Source organism: Xyrauchen texanus, chromosome 5 (genome assembly GCF_025860055.1).
Source record: "Xyrauchen texanus isolate HMW12.3.18 chromosome 5, RBS_HiC_50CHRs, whole genome shotgun sequence".
Taxonomy (NCBI): domain Eukaryota; kingdom Metazoa; phylum Chordata; class Actinopteri; order Cypriniformes; family Catostomidae; genus Xyrauchen; species Xyrauchen texanus.
The window spans coordinates 7,508,803-7,530,263 of record NC_068280.1 but is presented as its reverse complement, the minus strand read 5'-3'; the positions used below and the strand labels follow the sequence as shown (position 1 = coordinate 7,530,263).

Below are 21,461 nucleotides of genomic sequence, written 5' to 3'. Positions count from 1 at the left end.
TTCTCATAGTGATAGCTGCACCAATGTGTGTGTGTATGTGTGTGTGTATATGTGTATGTGTACATGCATGTATTTATCACTTTGTGGGGACCAAATGTCCCCATAAGGATAGTAAAACCCGACATTTTTTACCTTGTGGGGACATTTTGTCGGTCCCCGTGAGGAAAACAGCTTATAAAAAAACACTAAATGATGTTTTTTGGAAATGTAAAAATGCAGAAAGTTTTCAGTGAGGGTTAGGTTTAGGGGTAGGGTTAGGGCTAGGGCTAGGGGATAGAATATATAGTTTGTACAGTATAAAAACCATTATGTCTATGGAAAGTCCTCATAAAAGGACACTACGTACGTGTGTGTGTGTGTGTGTGTGTGTGTGTGTGTGTGTGTGTGTGTGTGTGTGTGTGTGTGTGTGTGTGTGTGTGTGTGTAGAGAGAGAGAGAGAGAGAGAGATTGGGGGTCGAGGGAGGGTAGATCACACGTTCTCTCCAGAAGTTGTTCTTCTTTAGTTCTCACTCTGTCCGTGCAGCAAACTCCATCTCTTGTCGCTCCTCATGATGGTGAGTCTGTGATCGCGCTTTATGACGCTTTTATGTTCGCAACAATACATCGTATATCTTTGTTCTGATATGTGTGTCTATCCGCAGATGATTCGGACCCTTTCACAGTTCATTTGCCTCACCGTAGTCTGCTGTTTCGCAGAGGTAAGACAGGGAAGACTTTATGAATTATTTGGAGTAAATTCTACACTTTTTATAGGAAGAAAAAAAAAGTCGCGTTTACGAGCTAAATAGAACGCTTGTATGTTGCAAACTGTGAGAACATAAAACATTGTTCACTGTCACTATCTGAACTAAGACATACATATTTTTATAATTTATTTTATTTTATAATTATTGATATATTCGTTTGACTTTTATTTCAGATCTTGCAATCTTAATCAAACTTATCCTTACTCTGTCCTGCCAGATATGATTTAGTGTGTTTATTGTGATATTTATGTAAGAGTTCCTGCTCTTGATAGGTTTATAGACTATACCATTGTATTGTATAATATTGTTTACTCCTGAAGTGATGTAAGTGTCATGGCAACTGATTTATTTGATTTGTTTATTAACTAGTGGTGTGGCCACATTGGTGGTCAGTTTGGTGTGACTGTCCCTACTGCAATTGACCCATAAAGGCTTTCCCATTTGTACCACCACATAGCAAGTACTATCTGAATGAAGGGTCTGTGGAGACCACCAAAAAAGAACCCTTTATAAGAAGGTGTTTAGATAGTTCCATCACTTGAGAGTTCTAAAAAGAACACTGTTGAAACCATATTTAAGGTGCAAAGTGTAGACTTGTACTCAAAGTGTACTTTTATGTCCAGAACTAGTGTGATAGGAATATAAGAAATCAACAGATGATGCTAAAAACATTTGATTGTTTATGGGTCCATTAGACAACTAGATTGAAAGTCACCTCCACGATGCTATAGTTGGTTGCTAGGGAGATGTATAAGGTGTTTTGAGTTGTGATGTGGCTGCTAGGTAGTTGCTTACTGGCCCACTACGAGCGCACCCCCAAGTCTCAATTATATTCTGGTCCCTAGATATGGCCAATATATACATTTTATTATCTGCCATGCAAAAATGTAGTCTCATATGAAGATTTGAGGAACCTTCAGAAGGTTATCTGAGTGCCTAAAACCAATTGCCATACAAAAATCCTTGAAGCACCTTTTTGAAGATTGTAAACAGTGGAGAGTAGTGTTGTCACGATACTAGAATTTCTAACTTCGATACGATACCTTGAAAAATATCGATATTCGATACCATTTTCGATACCACAGAGAAAAAAACTGCCACAATATTAAGAGGGTAGAACTGTCTAGAACATGACAATGAGGTATATTTTACATGAACAAAATGTCCTGAGGTATTGCACTTGTTCAAAAGCCTCTCAGATTGCCATACATTCAAAAACCAATAAAGTGCAAGTAAATAAAAAGTGCAATCTTTTGTATTTCCAAGTCAAATCAAATCCAATCTCAGTGTCAACAAAAGATACTTAAACGTCAAGGGGGGGGTTGGGGTTGACTAGCTTTCATAAGGTCTCTCGCTCTCTCCCTCTCTGCCGTGCACGCGCTATGTATGTTGTGTGCGCGCTATCTATGTTATGCGTGCAGTATGTTCTGTCTCGCATGTGCGCTATAGATTCCGGGAGATTTGAACTAAATTGCGGGCATCAGGGAGAAGCTATCAATATGCGGGAGACTCCCGGAACTTCCGGGAGACTTGGGATGTCTGGCTTCATATCAAAAATATTTCCAGATAGCACTACTGCTGTGTTCTTTATCAAACAAAACTGGTCGCGGGGGCGCCGCATGCACTCGCCATCTTTACATTCACTTGCTATTTAACCAGAGCGAATGAGAGGAGTGCGAGTGTGTGTGGTGTTTGTCAACGCGCCTTTGGAGAGAAGTGAAAGTGACAGCTCGGCTAGTATCGATACTTAGGGAAATTAGTATTGGTACCGTTCAGATATTTCAGTATCGATATTTATCGAAATATCGATATTTTTGACAACACTAGTGGAGAGAGAGTATCAGATGTGGGCTCAAGTTGTCTTGGTGTCAACAGATGCATTAACAGCTACTGTTTGTTGCAGGTTAAAGCAAAGTAATTGCTATGTGTAGTAATGGAAAGCAAAACAACAGCAGACATTACCACCCATGTGGTATAAGGAAATTTCAACACTGTGGTTCTCAACCTCAGACTCAACTGGTCCCCCATTTTAAGGCACCTTCCCCCCAGAAACTAGGAGTTAAAATAATTAATAACAGTTAATTAAGTTGTAGACCTCTATCTGGACTATTATTATTTGTATTATTTTTATGTAGTTTTTAGCATTTTAAGTTTATTTTAATATAACTTACTTTAATTTTGAGTGTCTTAAGGCCCCCTTGGAGTTTGCTCATGCCCCCTATTGGGCCCAACCCCCTGGTTGAAAACCACTGTTTTAACATTATTAGACTGATGTATACACATCCATTGTATCCATCACAAAAACAAACAAACTGAAAGTTGTGTGTGTGTGTGTGTCCATGCAGAAGCTCTGGCATATGATCAGTCACCTGGCCTTGTGGTGTGTTCAGGTGCTGACACATTCTTAGACACGGCAGATGTGCTGGTCTTTTCATGTAGGCGCCTGGAGGCCCGTTAAACCTGCACATCATATGGAAGAATGACCTCATCCCTTTTCATTAGGAAGGAATCAACAGGACTGAAACACCCCTCCAGCATTCAGTTATGAGATTGAGCGCTATTTTGTGTTTGGTCATTTAAAGAGATGACTTCACATATACCATCTGTTTGATTATAAACTGGTACAGGAATAGTTTGTTCTTTGTCTTCACTTAGGAATGAGGACTGTTGTTGGAAACTAGACTGGCCAAAAATACACGTGCATTACAATTTAGCCCACTTTTTCTTCCTTTTGTGGTTAAAACTGATCAGATCTCAGGCAGAATTTAAGGGATGCAAGTCTGAAGGAATAGTTCACCCAAAAATAAAAGTTTGCCATATTTTGTGACTAACTGTAGCAGAGAAGCTTTGAGTGAGATCTGTCTGTTCTGAGATACTATATAAGGCTTTTCACACTTGAAATTGTTATTCAAAACAGAATCCTGGGTTATCCTGTTTCATGTTTCACACTGTTCATACTTTACCCTGAGTTAATAATTAACCCTTGGTATTCATGTTCTGATGTTTCACACTGTAAATTCGTAAACCCCGGGTTAAAGTTCTTATTTGCATAATTGCCATGCCAATAACAATGATTGGACGAATAAACCTGGGGTCGGAAACGCAGCCTGTCAATGTAGCTGCTCTTTGATGGAAATGTTGGCAAGCAAAGTTTTCTGAAATGTGACACGAAAACACGGAATACTGTCTCTTATATTCATGCCAGTTATCGCATTTGACATCATTGTTCGACACTTTACCGGTTTCCCTCAGACGGAGAATGTGAACAGTGCGTGAAATTTGGGGAAAGTTTCAGCGACTGTGCAAAGTGCTTATGAGTAAAGCACTGAGGCATTACACTCACTGAACACTTTATTAGCAACACTATGGTCCTAATATAGTGCCTGATGTGTTTTTCTGCTGTTGTAGCCCATTCGCCTCAAGGTTCGACGTGTTGTGCATTCTGTGATGCTATTCTGCTCACTACAATTATACAGAGTGATTATCTGAGTTACCGTAGCCTTTGTCAGCTCGAACCAGTCTGACTATTCTCTGTTGATTTCTCTCATCAACAAGGTGTTTCCGTCCGCAGAACTGCCTCTCACTGGGTGTTTTTTGTTTTTGGCACCATTCTGAGTAACTCTAGAGACTGTTGTGTGTGAAAATCCTGAGAGATCCACAGTTACAGAAATATTCAAACCAGCCTGTCTGGCACCAACAATCATGCCATGGTCAAAATCACTTTTATCAAATGTTTTCCCCGTTCTGATGGTCGATGTGAGCATTAACTGAAGCTCCTGACATCTGCTTGATTTTATGCATTGCACTGCTGCCACACGATTGGCTGATTAGATTATCACATGAATAAGTAGGTGTACAGGTGTTCTTAATAATGTTCTAAGTGAGTGTACATGATTGGTGGTTTCAACGTTCTGAAACATTCTTACACTGCATTGTTTCGCACTGTACACATTTTGAAGGGTTGACGTCCTGTAAATCTTCTTTTTTTAAAACACTGGTGTCCTCTTACAATGTCCTTTAGGTGTCTGTCTGGCCTACATCTCTATCAGACAATGCTGACACACTGGAATGTGAGGAATGTTGGTCTGCCCTCTCACTTCAAGACTCACATCTTTGTTTTTTTATAGCCCGTTAGGAGTCATACATGAGTCAAAAGTGTTTCCAGTCTCTCAGCATTTGTACATTTCTCTATCTCATTCTTTGTTTCTCTCCAGATCTGTTTTTCTCTCTTATTAATTTTCTTCTCTTTGAAGTGACTGGGGGTAAAAAACAGGTTGGACTTTAACTACAAAACAAATTCCATTGATTGAACTGTGCATTATTTTAAGAGATGTTCACATGACACTATTAAAATAGCACATCTAGCACTGATTCATAAAAGAAAGAAACAATTATTTAAACATGACTTGAACAAGCTAAGCCATACAGTATATTACATTGTAATTAGTAAAAATGCTTTATCAGGTAACCTAAAATCACAATATTACTTAATATATCTTCTCTGCATCAACCTGGCTATATTAGGTTACACCAAAAAAGAATCAGATCAGAAAGAAATATAATTTCTTATGGTAAAAATTGCAGTTTTTACTGTGTAGAAACAAAGTAATCATATGTTACAATCTTTTAAACCAGCCCCATTCAAGAAAATAAAACAGATATTGAACTGAAAAGTATCTTTAAGCATGTTAGGCTGTTAACATTAAATACAAGGACAAAGCATGTTTTCTTTTCTCTTTTCTTTGTATGTTTTATCTGACACTGCACTCATCACTGATAAACACACACACTGATCGTAGGAAAGCTGTGAAACATTCCCCATGTTAGATCATTCTATTAACACCCAAAGCCTAACTGCTATTACACACATTCCCCCATGTATGATAGAGAAAGCGACAGAGACAGAGAATGAAAGCATCTGGCAGCTCACATTAGACAACTTTTCCTTAACTGATCCCACAATCCCTTTCCCTCACTTTCTTGGGAAACTAGTTCTTTTGTGCCTCAGCATCTGCCCAGTTAGAGGGGAAAGGTCAGAGTGGAGGGGTCACAGGGCATAGACATATGGACAGATGTCCCCAGGCTGTAAATCAATACATAACCAGTCATCACGGCATCTTTCGGAACATTCCATCCATACTAGCAGTTTGCACTGAGCCAGCAAGTGTGCACTTGCATTTTTAATCCTTTTAAAAAGTAATACTCCATTTGCATGGCCTGTCCAAGAGATACAGTGAGTAAATCATGTCCAAAAATATGCTGATTTATCCAACTGGTTTTAATTAGTAACAAAGACCCATACAAGGGGGTTTTGTAAAATGAATAATATTACATTTAGCATTAGCCATTTAACAGAAGTGATCATTCTAGTGTCAAAATTTACCAACAGACTTGTTAATAGATAATGCACTTCATAATGCTGATTATTAACTTACCCTCATAACATCCCAGATGACTTTTTTCTGCTGAACACAAATTAAATTTTTTAGAAGAATATTTCATCCCTGTACGTCCTCACGATGCAAGTGAATTGGTACCAACATTTTGAAGCTCCAAAAAGCACATAATGGCAGCATAAATTAATCCATAAGACTCGAGTAGTTAAATCCATATCTTCAGAAGCGATAAGTGTGGGTGAGAAACAGATCAATATTATTTACTTTTTTACTATAAATCTCCACTTTCAGGCTCACATTCTTCTTTTGTTTTTGGCAATTCATGCATATCACTACCTACTGGGCCGGGAGGAGAATTTATAGTAACAAAAGAACTTAAATATTGATGTTTCTCACCCACACTTATCATATCGCTTCAGAAGACATTGTTTAAGCAACTCGAGTCTTATGGATTACTTTTATGCTGCCTTTATGTGCTTTTTGGAGCTTAAAAAAAGTTGGTACCCATTCAGTTGCATTGTATGGACCTACAGACATGCAGATGGTTTGTATGTGGGTATGCGTGTGGGAGTATATGCCATCTGTCATACAGACGTGTGATTCGTCTTTTTATGTGTGTTTGTCAGAGTTTGACAGCATGTGCTGGTGTATTGTCATGGTCAGACTCTTTGTTATCCACCCTTTTTATTAGATGGCATAGGTCAACAGGTCTGGCTCCCATCTGGAGCTGTGTTAGTCAAGCTGTAATTTCAGTCTGCACCAATCAGACGGCACAACAAAAGAGCAGCACACGTCTGGCAGGACTGAGTGTGTATGTTTGTTTAGGTGAAAGAGATGTGAAAACATTATGGTGGACATGAACCCACAAAATAGATTTTCGGGGATGTGCAAAGTTGCATTTTGGGTGTAACTAAATAAACTAAATGAAATAGTAATTTATGGATAACGTGTCCATTGACTTGTTTTTATCAACATCAAGATAGCAGGTTAAAGTTTATTTGTGTTAAAGTATATATTTATATAAAGTTTATTGTTTACTTTTTTCTTGACAATTTTAATCCATTTTTGGATCTGCGATGTGACAAATGATTTAAATGAGATTTGTTTTTTATGTAGTCTCTCAATTTATATTATATAATAATTATAAAAGAATGACTACAATGCTGTTTTAAATGGGTTTAGGCAAGTCAAATCACAGGACATTCTTATTAAAAGTATTTCATGTCAACTACATCAAAAGATATACAATTCTGCTTCAAGTTCTGTTCAGGCACCAGATGTGAACTAGATAAACAGTATAGTCATATTGTGATTAAAGGGATAGTTCACCAAAAAAGGAAAATTCTCTCATTATTTTCTCACCCTCATGCCATCTCAGATATGTATGACTTACTTTTAAAGATGAATATCTCAGCTCTGTAGGTCCATACAATGCAAGTGAATGGGGTCCAAAGTTTTAAAGCTCCAAAAAGCACATAAATGCTGCATTAAAGCAATCCATAAGACTTCACTGTTTTAATCCATGTCTTCTGAAGTGATCCAATCAGTTTAGGATGAGAACAGACCAAAATACTCCTTTTCACAATATATATTGACATCAGCTGTGTCCTTTTCGATCATGATTTCAGGCTTGATTACTCTTCCAAGCACCATCTAGCACTCTGAGTTATATTTTGGTCTGTTCTCATCCAAAATCGATTTGATCACTTAAGAAGACATGGATTAAACCACTGAATTACATTTATGTTTCCTTTATGTGAGATTTGAGCTTTAAAATTCTGGTTTACCATTCGCTTGCATTGTATGAACCTACAGAGCTGAGATATTCCTACAAAAATCTTTGTTTGTGTTCTTCAGAAGAAAGTCATACACATGAGTGTGAGTAAATGATGAGATCATTTTCATTCCTATTCAAGTACTATTCCTTTGACTTAGAAATCTACATGTTTGTCTTCCCTGAATCTTCCTGGCAGTGTTATATATATATATATATATTTGAATGCTTATTTGATTCAATCATTTTCAGGTGGTATGTATTTGTGTAATGAGGGAGGATGTGGCGAAAGTGACTAATGCCTTATATCAAGGTGTGCATAATTATTAGGCAGCTTCATTACCTCAGGTAAAATGGGCCAATAAAGAGATTTAACTGGCACTGAAAAGTCAAATATTGTAAAATGCCTTTCAGACTGATGCAACACTCTTGAAATACCTAAACTATTGAGGCGTGACCACCGGATAATCAAATGTTTTGTTGCGAATAGTCAACTGGCGCAAAAAACATGTGGAGAAGAATTAAACGTGAAGATACCAGGAACCCATTATCCTCCAGTACCACCATATTCCAGAACTGTAACCTACTTGGAGTGTCCAGAAGTACAAGGTGTCAAGTGCTCATAGACATGGCCAAGGTCAAGAAGGCTGAAACACGACCACCACTGAATATATTCACAAGTTGAAGCATCAAGATTGTGCAAAGAAATACCATAAGACAGATTTATCAAAGGTTTTATGGACCGTTTAAATTAGATGATTCTTGATGGACCAGATGGATGGGCCCGTGGCTGGATCACTAATGGACACGGCACCACTTCAAGTCAGGTGCCAGCAAGATGGAGGAGGGCTACTGGTAGGGCTGCTATCATTAAGGATGAGGTAGTTGGACCTTTTCAAGTTGAAGATGGACTGAAACTCAACTCTCAAACCTACTGCCAGTTTCTGGAAAGTGCTTTCTTCAAGCAGTTGTACAGGACGCAGTCCTCAGCATTCAAGAAGGCCACAATCTTTATGCAGGACAATGCTCCATCACATGCATCCAAGTACTCCACTTCTTGGCTAGCCAGCAAGAGCCTCAAAGATGCCCAAATTATGACTTGGGCCCCTTCCTCACCTGACTTAAATCCTATTGAGAACTTGTGGGCCCTTCTCAAATGAGAGATTTACAGTGAGGGATAACAATACACCTCTTTGTACAGCATTTGGGAGGCTGTGGTTGCTGCTTCACCCAAAGTGGAACATGAACAGATCAAGAAACTGACAGACTCCATGGATGGAATGTTCATGGCAGTTATTGAAAAGAAGGGTGGCTTTATTGGTCACTGAATATTTTTGAAAGGCCAAAAATGTTATTTAATTGTCATTTTGTGTTACTTATTTGTTGCATTTACTCTAATTATTTAGAATAAACAACTGGGAGAACTGAGAGTTGGGAGAAATTATTTTTGTAATTTAGTTGTCTAATAATTGTGCACACTTATATATTCCCCTGAGAAAGACAAAACTCACCTTTTCTTTGTTAAACATTCAGGTTTGAGGTTCACTTACATTTTGGATTGACTGAGAGCATTGTGGTTGTTCAACAATAAAATTAATCTTGATGAATACAATTTGCCTAATAATTGTGCATGTAGTGTGTGTGTGTATGTGTGTTTATTATAACTGTTGATGTTTCTTTTTATATAACTTTTTATGTTTCCCTTCTTTGTCACTAATTGGAGCCCTAACACTGGAGTCCAAAACCAAATGTCACTGTAAAGTCGAAACTATCTGGGTGACAAGATGACACTGTTCTTGTTTGTTTGAATATCTCCAACGTTTCTATGTTTGTGCAGGGAATGAGTAAAAGTAAAATTTGTGCAAATGTGTTCTGTGGAGCTGGGAGAGAATGTGCAATATCAGAGAAAGGAGAACCCACCTGCCTGTGCATAGAGGTGACTCAGACATGCACCATAAACATGCACCATATTCACACTTTGACCCCGCACGTACCCCTTGAGTTAAACACAGTCACACATACATGCTTCTTTTCCTACCATGACATCATTACCCACATTGACGCGCAACCCCCCTCTTACTGCTGTTTGTTAAATGTTTTTAGACTATCTTGAGACTAGAATAATCATTTTTGTAGATCAACTACATCTAATGTTACTCTTCAGAATTAAAAATCGGATTGATATGATGTAAAACAAATATTTATAGGTTACTGCTAAAATTAGCAAATTTGTAACATTGACCATGTTAACTCCTTTGTACAAAGGTTCCCATTTGAAGCGCAAAATATGCTCTTCTGAACATTCTCAAATCATGGCATGGATCATAAGAGTGATCACCCTACTGTCATGAATGTACACTAATTTTAATATGTGTGTGTATTTTTATCAGCAATGTAAAACCCATAAGCGTCAAGTTTGTGGCAGCAATGGGAAAACATACCGGAATCATTGTGAGCTGCATCGTGATGCTTGTCTCACTGGACTCAAAGTACATTTTGCCCATGATGGACATTGTGAAAGTAAGTGTGTGTGTGTGTGTGTGTTTGTCTCTGTGATTTGCTGTTCAACCATTTTACAGCATTTTCTTTATTTACAGTCTAAATGATGTAGTTGCAATATATGATGTACTAGTCAAGATAACATATTGTTAGAGGTCATACCATCACATGACATAATTTCCTTTTCAGAAGCTACTCTGAACACCATTCAGTTTTCTAGTTCAACCAATGTTTCAGTGATGCTACTTTCCATTTGTATGACAAGGCTGTGTAAAGACAGTAGAAAGTACCCTGATATCATTTTCTACAGCTCCACCATAGAACAAACATTAAAGAGCCAACATACTGTAGATGTTCATGGCAAAGTAGTTACAAAGTGCAAATTTGATATAGTCATGTATATAATAGCAGCAGTCTCTCAGAAATGCCACCAAAAACAAGATTTCTGAGAGATTGCTGCTATTATATATATGACTATATTACATTTGCACATTGTAACTACTTTGCCATGACCATCTACAGTATGTTGGCTCTTGCTGCTAAAGATTTCAAAATAGAGGAAATAATCTTAAGAGCAGCTTGTGTTTTTTTCTAGCTGTTGATGGTAAACTCTCTGACCTGGTTTCTCTCTTCCTGTTTAGAGAAAAAAATTGAAAAGTTCACCTACAGCCCAAGTGAGTAAATCTGTCTGACTGACCAGAAATGAGGATCATTTTAAAAATCACAATAAATTGTTGTGAATATTAAAGTGATAGTTCATTTAAAGGGTTAGTTCACCGAAAGATTATCCCATAATTTACTCACCCTCAAGCCATCCTAGGTGTATGTGACTTTCTTCTTTCAGTTAAACAAAATCGGAGTTATATAAAAAAATATCCTGGCTCTTCCGAGCTTTATAATGGGAGTGAATGGTACCTTAGATTTTGAAGCACAAAAAAGCACATCTATCTATCAAAAAAGTAATCCACACGGCCCCAGGGTTAATAAGGCCTTCTGAAGTAAAGCAATGCAATTTTGAAAGAATAATATCCATATTTATAACTTTATAATCTATAAATCATTGGATTCCTCTATCCTCTGCGCTTCCGCATTCGTCACTTCTCACCGGAGCTTTATTAACCCCCTGGAGCCGTATGGATTACTTTTTTGATGGATGAATGCACTTTTTTGGGCTTCAAAATCTAAGGTACAATATACTCCCATTATAAAGCTTGGAAGAGCCAGGATATGTTTTAATATAAGTCCGATTGTGTTTGGCTGAAAGAAGAAAGTCATATACAAAGATGGCTTGAGGGAAATCCCAATAAATCCCAAATTATGGGATAGTTTTCATTTTTGGGTGAACTAACTCTTTAAAAATGAAAATTCACTCATCATTTATTTACACTCATGAAATCCTAGATGTGTATGACTTTTTAGATTTTTACAAGAATATCCCAGCTCTGTAGATCCATAAAATAAAAGTGAACTTTGAAGCTCCAAAATGCACATACAGGCAGTCTAAACGTTATCCATAAGACTCCAGTGTTCAAATCTACATTGTCAAAAGATATATAAGTGTGGGTGAGAAATAGACAAGTCTGTTTTTACCATAAATTCTCCTCCCTGACTAGTAGGTGGTGATGTGCATGAAGAATGTGAAAGTGGATATTGATATTAAAAAAGGATCTGTTTCTCACGTACACTATATCACTTCTGAAGATATTGATTTAACGACATAAATTGTATGGATTACTTTTATGATGCTTTTATGTGCTTTTTGGAGCTTCAAAGTTCTGGCCACAATTAATTGTATTGTATGGACATACAGAGCAGAGATATTCATCTAAACATATTTGTTTGTGTTCAGCAGAAAAAATTATAAGGATTTACATTTTTCATATTTATATTAGGAACAAAATATTTGTAGGACCTAGAATTATTTAAAGGATTACCATGTTGTCACATTAGCCATAATAATGACCATTTTAACAAGTAACCATAGTTGTTTAAAAAGGTACCATGCACATGCTTGAATGTTTTATATGTATCTCTATGGTGACCTATAGTTCTATGATGAGTTGTTTTTTAACACATGTCAATTCAAGTGGTTCAGAGTAATTTTTTTTATTTGTGTATTTAGTTGTTTGTTACCTGGCGGACCGTAATGAGTTGAGAAGTCGTGTGATTGAATGGATGCAGTCAGAGGTGGAACCTGACGGCTGGTTTTCTAAAGGATCCAACTTCTCAGATGTCCTACTCAAATACTTCCAGGTTTGTGTCTGTGTATTTTAACAGACTGATTAATTAATTAATAATTTGTCACTTATTTTAGAAGGTGATTTGCACCCAAAAAACAATAAAAAACGTACAATGTACCGATTAATAGTAGTATAGCATGGACATTTATTGAAAAGGAGTGACTACTAGCTGCTTTGGGTCCTTGCTTTCCTGTTCTTGATGGATAATAATGATCAAACTGATGTCTCGCCCCCACTTTAATACTCGTTGCGGCGCCGGTGCACCGATGTATTGGCCAGTCATTGGTTTTGGCCAATAAAAGTAATTATCGGTCAGTTGTTTAAAGAAATATTCAGGGTTCAACACAAGTTAAGCTCAGTCGACAGCATTTACGGTATAATGTTGATTACCACAAAAAATTATTTTGACTCTTCCGTCCTTTATTTTAAAAAAATCAAAATGGAGGTTACAGTGAGGCCCTTATAATGGACGTAAATGTAACCAATTTTTGTAGGGTTTAAAGGCAGAAATGTGAAGCTTATAATTTTGTAAAAGCACTTACATTAATTCTTCAGTTAAACGTGTGTATTATTTGAGCTCTAAAGTTGTTTAAATAGTAATTTTTACATTCATTTTAGGATTTGTTGACATTACATCATCAAATCAACTAAGTTGTAAAATTAAACAACTTCAAACAGAAAAGTTTATTTAGCGATTTTATCACAGTAAAGTCACGTTAACATGCATATGGTTTATGGCTTGTGGCTATACTTTTGAAATGGCATGTATTTTAACATTTACGGATTGGCCCCATTCACTTCCATTGTACCTCACTGTAACCCAGATTTGTGCTTTTTTTAAAGAACAGGAGGGCAAGTTAAAACTAACTTTTGTGGTAATCAATATTATACCACAAATGCTGTCAATTAAGCTTAACTTGTATTAAACCCGGAATATTCCTTTAAAAACAGCCAATTATCAGGGCCAGCTATTTCCTATCAATCAAAACGGGGCGGACAAACATGTTGGACAATTAGCCTACAACTCTGTGCTGTGTGCTTTTGTGTAGAATTGGTTAAAAATGACAGCAGAGTTGCAAGACAAACACTTTGCAATGCTAGAACTTCACAAGGTTTACCTTTTATATTTTATAATAATATATATTATAATATAGTTATTATTTATATGTGTTAAGAAATTGTGTAGTTAACTATCATTGGCAGATGTTGATCTATATAAGCTGATATTGGTGTTGGGACACACACATTACACTCACCTAAAGGATTATTAGGAACACCATACTAATACTGTGTTTGACCCACTTTCGCCTTCAGAACTGCCTTAATTCTACGTGGCATTGATTCAACAAGGTGCTGAAGGCATTCTTTAGAAATGTTGGACCATATTGATAGGATAGCATCTTGCAGTTGATGGAGATTTGTGGGATGCACATCCAGGGCACGAAGCTCCCGTTCCACCACATCCCAAACATGCTCTATTGGGTTGAGATCTGGTGACTGTGGGGGCCATTTTAGTACAGTGAACTCATTGTCATGTTCAAGAAACCAATTTGAAATGATTCGAGCTTTGTGACATGGAGCATTATCCTGCTGGAAGTAGCCATCAGAGGATGGGTACATGGTGGCCATAAAGGGATGGACATGGTCAGAAACAATGCTCAGGTAGGCCGTGGTATTTAAACGATGCCCAATTGGCACTAAGGGGCCTAAAGTGTGCCAAGAAAACATCCCCCACACCATTACACCACCACCACCAGCCTGCACAGTGGTAACAAGGCATGATGGATCCATGTTCTCATTCTGTTTACGCCAAATTCTGACTCTACCATCTGAATGTCTCAACAGAAATCGAGACTCATCAGACCAGGCAACATTTTTCCAGTCTTCAACTGTCCAATTTTGGTGAGCTCTTGCAAATTGTAGCCTCTTTTTCCTATTTGTAGTGGAGATGAGTGGTACCCGGTGGAGTCTTCTGCTGTTGTAGCCCATCCGCCTCAAGGTTGTGCGTGTTGTGGCTTCACAAATGCTTTGCTGCATACCTCGGTTGTAACGAGTGGTTATTTCAGGCAAAGTTGCTCTTCTATCAGCTTGAATCAGTCGGCCCATTCTCCTCTGACCTCTAGCATCAACAAGGCATTTTCAGCCCACAGGACTGCCGCGATACTGGATGTTTTTCCTTTTCACACCATTCTTTGTAAACCCTAGAAATGGTTGTGCGTGAAAATCCCAGTAACTGAGCAGATTGTGAAATACTCAGACCGGCCCGTCTGGCACCAACAACCATGCCACAGTCAAAATTGCTTAAATCACCTTTCTTTCCCATTCTGACATTCAGTTTGGAGTTCAAGAGATTGTCTTGACCAGGACCACACCCCTAAATGCATTGAAGCAACTGGCATGTGATTGGTTGATTAGATAATTGCATTAATGAGAAATTGAACAGGTGTTCCTAATAATCCTTCAGGTGAGTGTATGTATCGGTACAAAATACCACTTGCATCTAGGTCATGCTAGCAACTTGTATAGTCACTATGCATGGGTCCATGTCTCTTCTAACAGCAGATCAGTTTTTCTACAATATCTATCTGTAACTGACACATGTAAAAACCTGTAAAGCCAGTGTTTTGCTCTTAATGATGTTTGTGTCTCAACAGAACTATGATAATGGAGACGCTCAGCTGGACTCCACAGAATTCCTTAAGTTCATTCAGCACAATGAGACTGCCACCAATATCACTTCTTACGTTGAAGAGGAAAACAACCATCTGCTCAGGTTATAAACACACAAATAAGCACACACACATACACATGTTTGCCTTTTATATGATGTGGATATAATGTATTTTAAATTCTTGATGTATTTGTGTACATTCTCTAAAGTTAAAGGTATAGTTCATCCAAAAATGAAAATTCACTCATTATTTACTCACCTTCATGCCATCCCAGATGTGTATGACTTTCTGTGTTCTGCAGAATATTTCAGTTCTGTAGTCTATACAATTCAAGTGAATGTTGGCCAGAACTTTGAAAGTCCGAAAAGCATTTAAGTAAACCGCACAACTCCAGTGGTTAAATTTGTATCTTCAGAAATGATATGATAGGTCTGGGTGAGAAACAACAATACTTAAGTCTTTTTTTAATTTTGTTTTTACTATATATCTCCACTTTCACTTTCACATTCTAAATTTTTGAATGATCAAAAATACTTCTTGCATATCGCCACCTATTGGGCATGGAGGAGAGTTTATTGTAAAAAAGGACTTAAATATTGATCTGTTTCTCACCAACACCTATCATATCACTTCTGAAGACATGGATTTAGCCACTGGAGTGTTATGGATTACTTTTATGCTGCCTTTATCTGCTTTTTGGACATTCAAAGTTCTGGCCACCATTCACTTGCATTGTATGGACATACAGAGCTGAGATATGTTTCTAAAAATCTTTGTTTGCGTTCAGCAGAAGAAACAAAGTCATACACATCTGGGATGGCAAATAAATTCTTAATTACTGGCAACTAACTGTAAATTGACAAATAAAATAAAACACGTGTACCTAATAATCACATTTGCATACTCTGTCCTATTTATGGTGTCCTTTTACCCTTGTTGGTTCATCTGCATCTCATTCTGCCAGTAAATGACACACAAAGGATATTTTAACATGCAAATCCTTGACTTGGTCTGATCCTAGTTATTTATAATTTGAATGGCATTAATGAAAATGAAAGCTAAAAATGAATCGGGTTAATTGTGACATTGTGTAGTTTTTCGAAGATAATTTGGATCTGTGAGGTTTATTAACCTGCATACTCTCTTGTCACTCAACACTGTCAATACTGTTATCTGCTCTCTTTTACAGCAGGTTCTGATAATCTCTATCTGAACATTCTGAAAATCTCTGATCACTGATAACTATATCTCAGTGCTAGTCTATAAAAAGTAATGATTATGACCTCGCTATCCTCTGACAGCAGCGCAGGCCTTGTCTTTCACTATGCTTATAATTTACTCAGATTACAAGACTAGACCATTTGTTTCTGGTGTCTTATATAGCTTGCAACATTATGTTACATTTACATTATAAACATTTTGCCTTGGGGAATGGGCAAAAATTCCATTGCCTAGAGAATGTATTCAAATAGCTTGTTGTTTTATTGAGATCTTTTTAAGTTACAGTCTATAGTTACAGTCCAAGCTCTAACACAATGTAATGTGGAAGTGTAGTTTACTGTGAAAAGGTCCATATGGGTAAGACTTTTTATAGGCATTATGTTTTTGATAGTGTATTGGAATTTGAACTGAATTTTGATTGAATCTAGATTGCTTAGCATTCTTGTTTTTTTCTTTACCAGCTATGGATTTTCAAAGTGTAGCCTGTTTGTCTAGTAGTAACAATAGTGGGGTTTTTGTTTTGCATTCTGCAGAAGTCTGTGTGTGGATGCTCTTATTGAGCTGACTGATGAGAATGCTGACTGGAAACTGAGCTTTGATGAGTTTCTCAACTGCCTCAGGCCTGGATTCAACCCTCCAGAGAGACGTAAGATCTTCAACCACTTTATTTTTCTAGAATGATGCTCCATTAGTGTTGCGTAAAGTATAATATATTTGTGGTCGACAAATGTGGGTTTTCAATGGCCAGTGCTGATACTAATATCTAGAGAGCAGGGAGGCCAAGGGCTGATAAAATGCAGATATACACTTACTGAGCACATTATTAGAAACACTATAATCCTAATAAACTTCCCAATGTGGTCTTCTGCTGTTGTGGCCTATCCGCCTCAAGGTTCGACATGTTGTGCATTTTGAGATTCTTTTCTGCTCACCACAATTGTACAGAGTGGTTATCTGAGTTACCGTAGCCTTTCTGTCAGCTCGAACCAGTCTGGCTGTTCTCCGTTGACCTCTCTCATCAACAAGACATTTTTGTCTGCAGAACGGTCACTCACTGGAGGTTTTTTGTTTTTGGCACCATTCTGAGTAACTCTAGAAACTGTTGTGTGTGAAAATCCCAGGAGATCAGCAGTTACAGAAATAATCAAACCAGCCCATCTGGCACCAACAATCATGCCACGGTCGAAATCACTGAGATCAAATTTTTTTCCCCATTCTAATAGTTGATGTGAACATTAACTGAAGGTTCTGACCCATTATCTGATTTGATAATCGCATGAATAAGATGTTCCTAATAAAGTGCTAAGGGAGTGTATAGATAATTCAATTTAATGACAGCAAATTAGATGTTTTCAATCTAAACACTAGTCCAACAAAATAATTATAATTAATAATTATCTTAAAAAAAATAATAATTATCCAAATTCACTTGAAGAAATTACTTATTATTCATTGTTGACTAGTAGTTTTTGGAACTAACACAGGCCAGGTAACACTACTGATAATAGAGCATGTAAGTTCCCATCCATTTTTTCAGCCATCTTGGATGCTGAAGTATTTTCCCCATTCAATTCTTCCATAGGAATTGATAAAATAGTTCTGAGCCATGAACCAAACCAACCAGCCCCAAAGTGAACCAACACAATTTAAAATTTATATAAGATTTAAAGCAAAAAAATATTTGAAAATCAGACAAAAAGGCAAAGGTACAAGATGGTGTACTTAACATATTTCAGAATTGCACGAACTACATTTCCATGAAGCATAGCGAATGACGTACTAGAATTAATAACGATGGAAAAATATAAAACTATAGATTTAAGGGGCCTGGGTAGCTCAGCAAGTAAAGACGCTGACAACAACACCTGGAGTCGCAAGTTCGAATCCAGGGCGTGCTGAGTGACTCCAGTCAGGCTTCCTAAGCAACCAATTGCTAGGGTGGGTAGAGTCACGTTGGGTTAACCTCCATGTGGTCGCTATAATGTGGTTCTCGCTCTTGGTTGGGCAGTGAGTGGTGAGTTTTGCGTGAATGCCGTGGAGAATAGTGTGAAGCCTCCACACGCGTTACATCTCCTCGGTAACGCGCTCAACAAGCCATGTGATAAGATGCACAGATTGACGGTCTCAGACGCAGGGGCAACTGAGATTCATCCTCCGCCACCCAGACTAAGGCGAGTCACTACACCACAACGAGGACTTAGAATACATTGAGAACTGGGCATTCCAAGTTGGGGAGAAAAGGGGAGGAAAAAAAAAATATTGATTTACATTTATGCATTTGGAAGACACTTTTATCCAAAGCGACTAACAGTGCAGTTATTACATGGACAATCCCCCTGGAGCAACCTGTAGTTAAGTGCCTTGCTCAAGGACACAATGGTGGTGGCCGTGGGGTTAGAACCTGTGACCTTCTGATTAAAAGCCCTGTGCTTTAGCCACTACGCCACCACCACTCCAATTTAAAGTTATTCACAGAGCATCATGGGAGTAGGCTGTAGCTGCAGAGCTCGTTTGGTGCACTTTGTTGGCCCTGATTCTCTGATTGGTGGAGCGTTTGAAATAATGCTGACTGATGGCATCAACAGAATCATATATCACCGATTAACATCCTTTGGAGACGGTACATCTGTTTTTATAAGTTATTGGTAAAAATGAATTTGCCAATGTAAAAAAATGATGGTATTTTTACTGGATCCCCACTGTTGTGCTCTATTGGGCAAGCGCATATAGCTAGTGGCTAATGCCGATAATCTCAAAATGGTCAAGTATCAAAAGTTAAAAAGCCTGGTCAATATATTGGTCTGTCACTAAATATACTGTTTAAACAGAGCTGAGTATAAACATGTACATGAATTTGTGTGTCTGTATGTGTTTCATGCCATTGTGAGAATTTGGTTAATTTTGTGTTTTTTAGATTGTGCCTTGGAGGATGAGACGTATGAGGATGGGGCTGAGACTCAGGTGGAGTGTAACCGCTGCGTTTGTGCCTGCGGAAACTGGGTCTGCACTGCTGTAACCTGTGATGGTAAGCCAAAACCCTGACCTGAGATAGTGGTGTTTTTATGGATTTGACCTTGAGGCAGGATTTGGAAATGAATAAATCTGGACTGAGATCATTTTTTTTCTGAAAGTGTGGAATGTGGTCTAACTTTCTGACTTCCTCTCTCTCTTCAGGATCAAATAAGTTACCTGCTCTTGAGGGAATTGAGGGAAATGACCAGGAGATGACAGAAGAGGAGTGGACGCAGCGAGTGGCCGAACTCAGTAAACTTCAGGTTGGTATTGAGTATGTGCAGAAACAGTCATGACCCCTCACCACATGCTAAGTCTTTACACATTTCAAGCAGGAAATGATTTAATGTGTCTTCTTTTAAACATCCAGTGCTGGTATCCAATAATGATCCTCCCTGCTGTGGTTGGGTCATCACGGGCCTAAAGCAAATAAAATTTCTGACTTTTTTACCTTTTTCTTTTCTTTTTTTTCATAGGATACTGTGGAGAGGATGAAAGTGGCCACTAAGTCTGAGTAGAATGGAGTAATCTAAACTGAAAGACAAAACAAGCATGAGAGCAGGGAAAAATTTCAGCTTCAGTTTACTAGTGTTTTAATTCTATGGGAAAAAATAATTTAGTTTATTGCATTAATTATTGCAGTTCTCAGAAGTGTATTCCATTATATATATCTTTTTTATTTGTTTATTTGATATTATAAGACTTTATGTTTTGTACCTGTTGTGCAAACTATTAAAAACATTTAAATATTTTTTTTTATGCATTTAGTGTAATTGTAATGTTTTTGTGTACAGGGTTTTAGACAAAAAATGTTGGCCAATAATCAATTCATCAAAATGACCCTGTAAATATCTTAAGGTTTTGTGACCCATAAATAACTGGTCACGATCATGACAGTTGACCGCAGCAAACATCAGAGAGTGAAAGTGGCCAGATTGAAGAATGAATCTTTCTTAGTTAAAACTTCAAAATGTATTCTGTCTGCACCGATAAAATAAAGTACATGCTCTTTAAAGTAAAAACCTAAACTGAGCAAGAAATTGAAAATATATGCATTTTGCATTGGAACTCTGATGTGTAAGGATTGATCGACTATATTTTAAATAATGTCATTGCAATGTAGTTTTGGTGCCTTAAACTTATCCAGTTTACAGATTGAACTGCTAATGTTCCTAATGACAGAACATATTTCTGTACTGCTTTTGAATTACAGGGAGAAAACTGTGTGAACAAGGAACTGTGTTACAAGTAAAACTATTTAGTGACCAGATTAACAAAAAATATCTTAAGTTAGAAAATAAGAAGAAAAGAGTCATTAAAGCTATAGTTCACCCAAAAATGAAAATTCTCTCATCATTTACTCACCCTCATTCCATCCCAGATGTGTATGACATTCTTTCTTCTGCTGAACACAAACAAAGATTTTTAGAAGAATATCTCAGCTCTGTTGGCCCATTCAATGCAAGTGAATGGTGACCAGACCTTTGAAGCTCCAAAATGGAAATAAAGTAATCTTAAAAGTAACCCACACAACTCCAGTGGTTTAAGCAATGACTTCTGAAGTGATCCAGTTCATTTTTGGGGGAGAACAGACCAAAATATAACTTTTTCACTGTACATCTTTCCATTGCAGTCTCAAGACACGATCATAATTTCAAGCTCGATTACACTTCCTTGTGCTTGACACATGTACAGAGCGCTAGGTGGCGTAACAGGAAGTTTAATCGAGCTTGAAATCATAAACCCCAAGGAGAATGCTGTCAAGATGTATAGTGAAAATGTAGTGAATATTTTGGTCTGTTCTCAGCCTAAACCAACTGGATTGCTTCAGAAGACATGGATTAAACAAATGTAGCCTGATGGATTATGTTTATGTTGACTTTATCTGCTTTTTGGAGCTT

At 37.5% G+C, this 21,461-nt stretch overlaps 1 protein-coding gene across 1 annotated transcript; it reads left to right on the top strand.

The window, feature by feature from the left end:
• Positions 1 to 448: 448 nt before the first annotated feature.
• fstl1a (follistatin-like 1a) lies at positions 449 to 20,554 on the top strand. Its single transcript, XM_052127260.1, has 11 exons — positions 449 to 554; positions 642 to 698; positions 9,754 to 9,852; positions 10,307 to 10,436; positions 11,057 to 11,089; positions 12,538 to 12,668; positions 15,310 to 15,428; positions 17,082 to 17,194; positions 19,463 to 19,573; positions 19,723 to 19,823; positions 20,037 to 20,554. Exons 1-11 carry the CDS (start codon positions 549 to 551, stop codon positions 20,076 to 20,078), a joined length of 942 nt encoding a protein of 313 aa, XP_051983220.1. The 5' UTR covers positions 449 to 548; the 3' UTR covers positions 20,079 to 20,554.
• Positions 20,555 to 21,461: the final 907 nt, after the last annotated feature.

What these genes read in the sequence shown, in the direction of transcription:
- fstl1a (XM_052127260.1), top strand. An exon ending in CCACCTGCCTGTGCATAGAG is followed by an intron (nt 9,853 to 10,306) that starts GTGACTCAGACA and finishes TATTTTTATCAG; the next exon opens with CAATGTAAAACCCATAAGCG. An exon ending in ATTCAACCCTCCAGAGAGAC is followed by an intron (nt 17,195 to 19,462) that starts GTAAGATCTTCA and finishes TGTGTTTTTTAG; the next exon opens with ATTGTGCCTTGGAGGATGAG.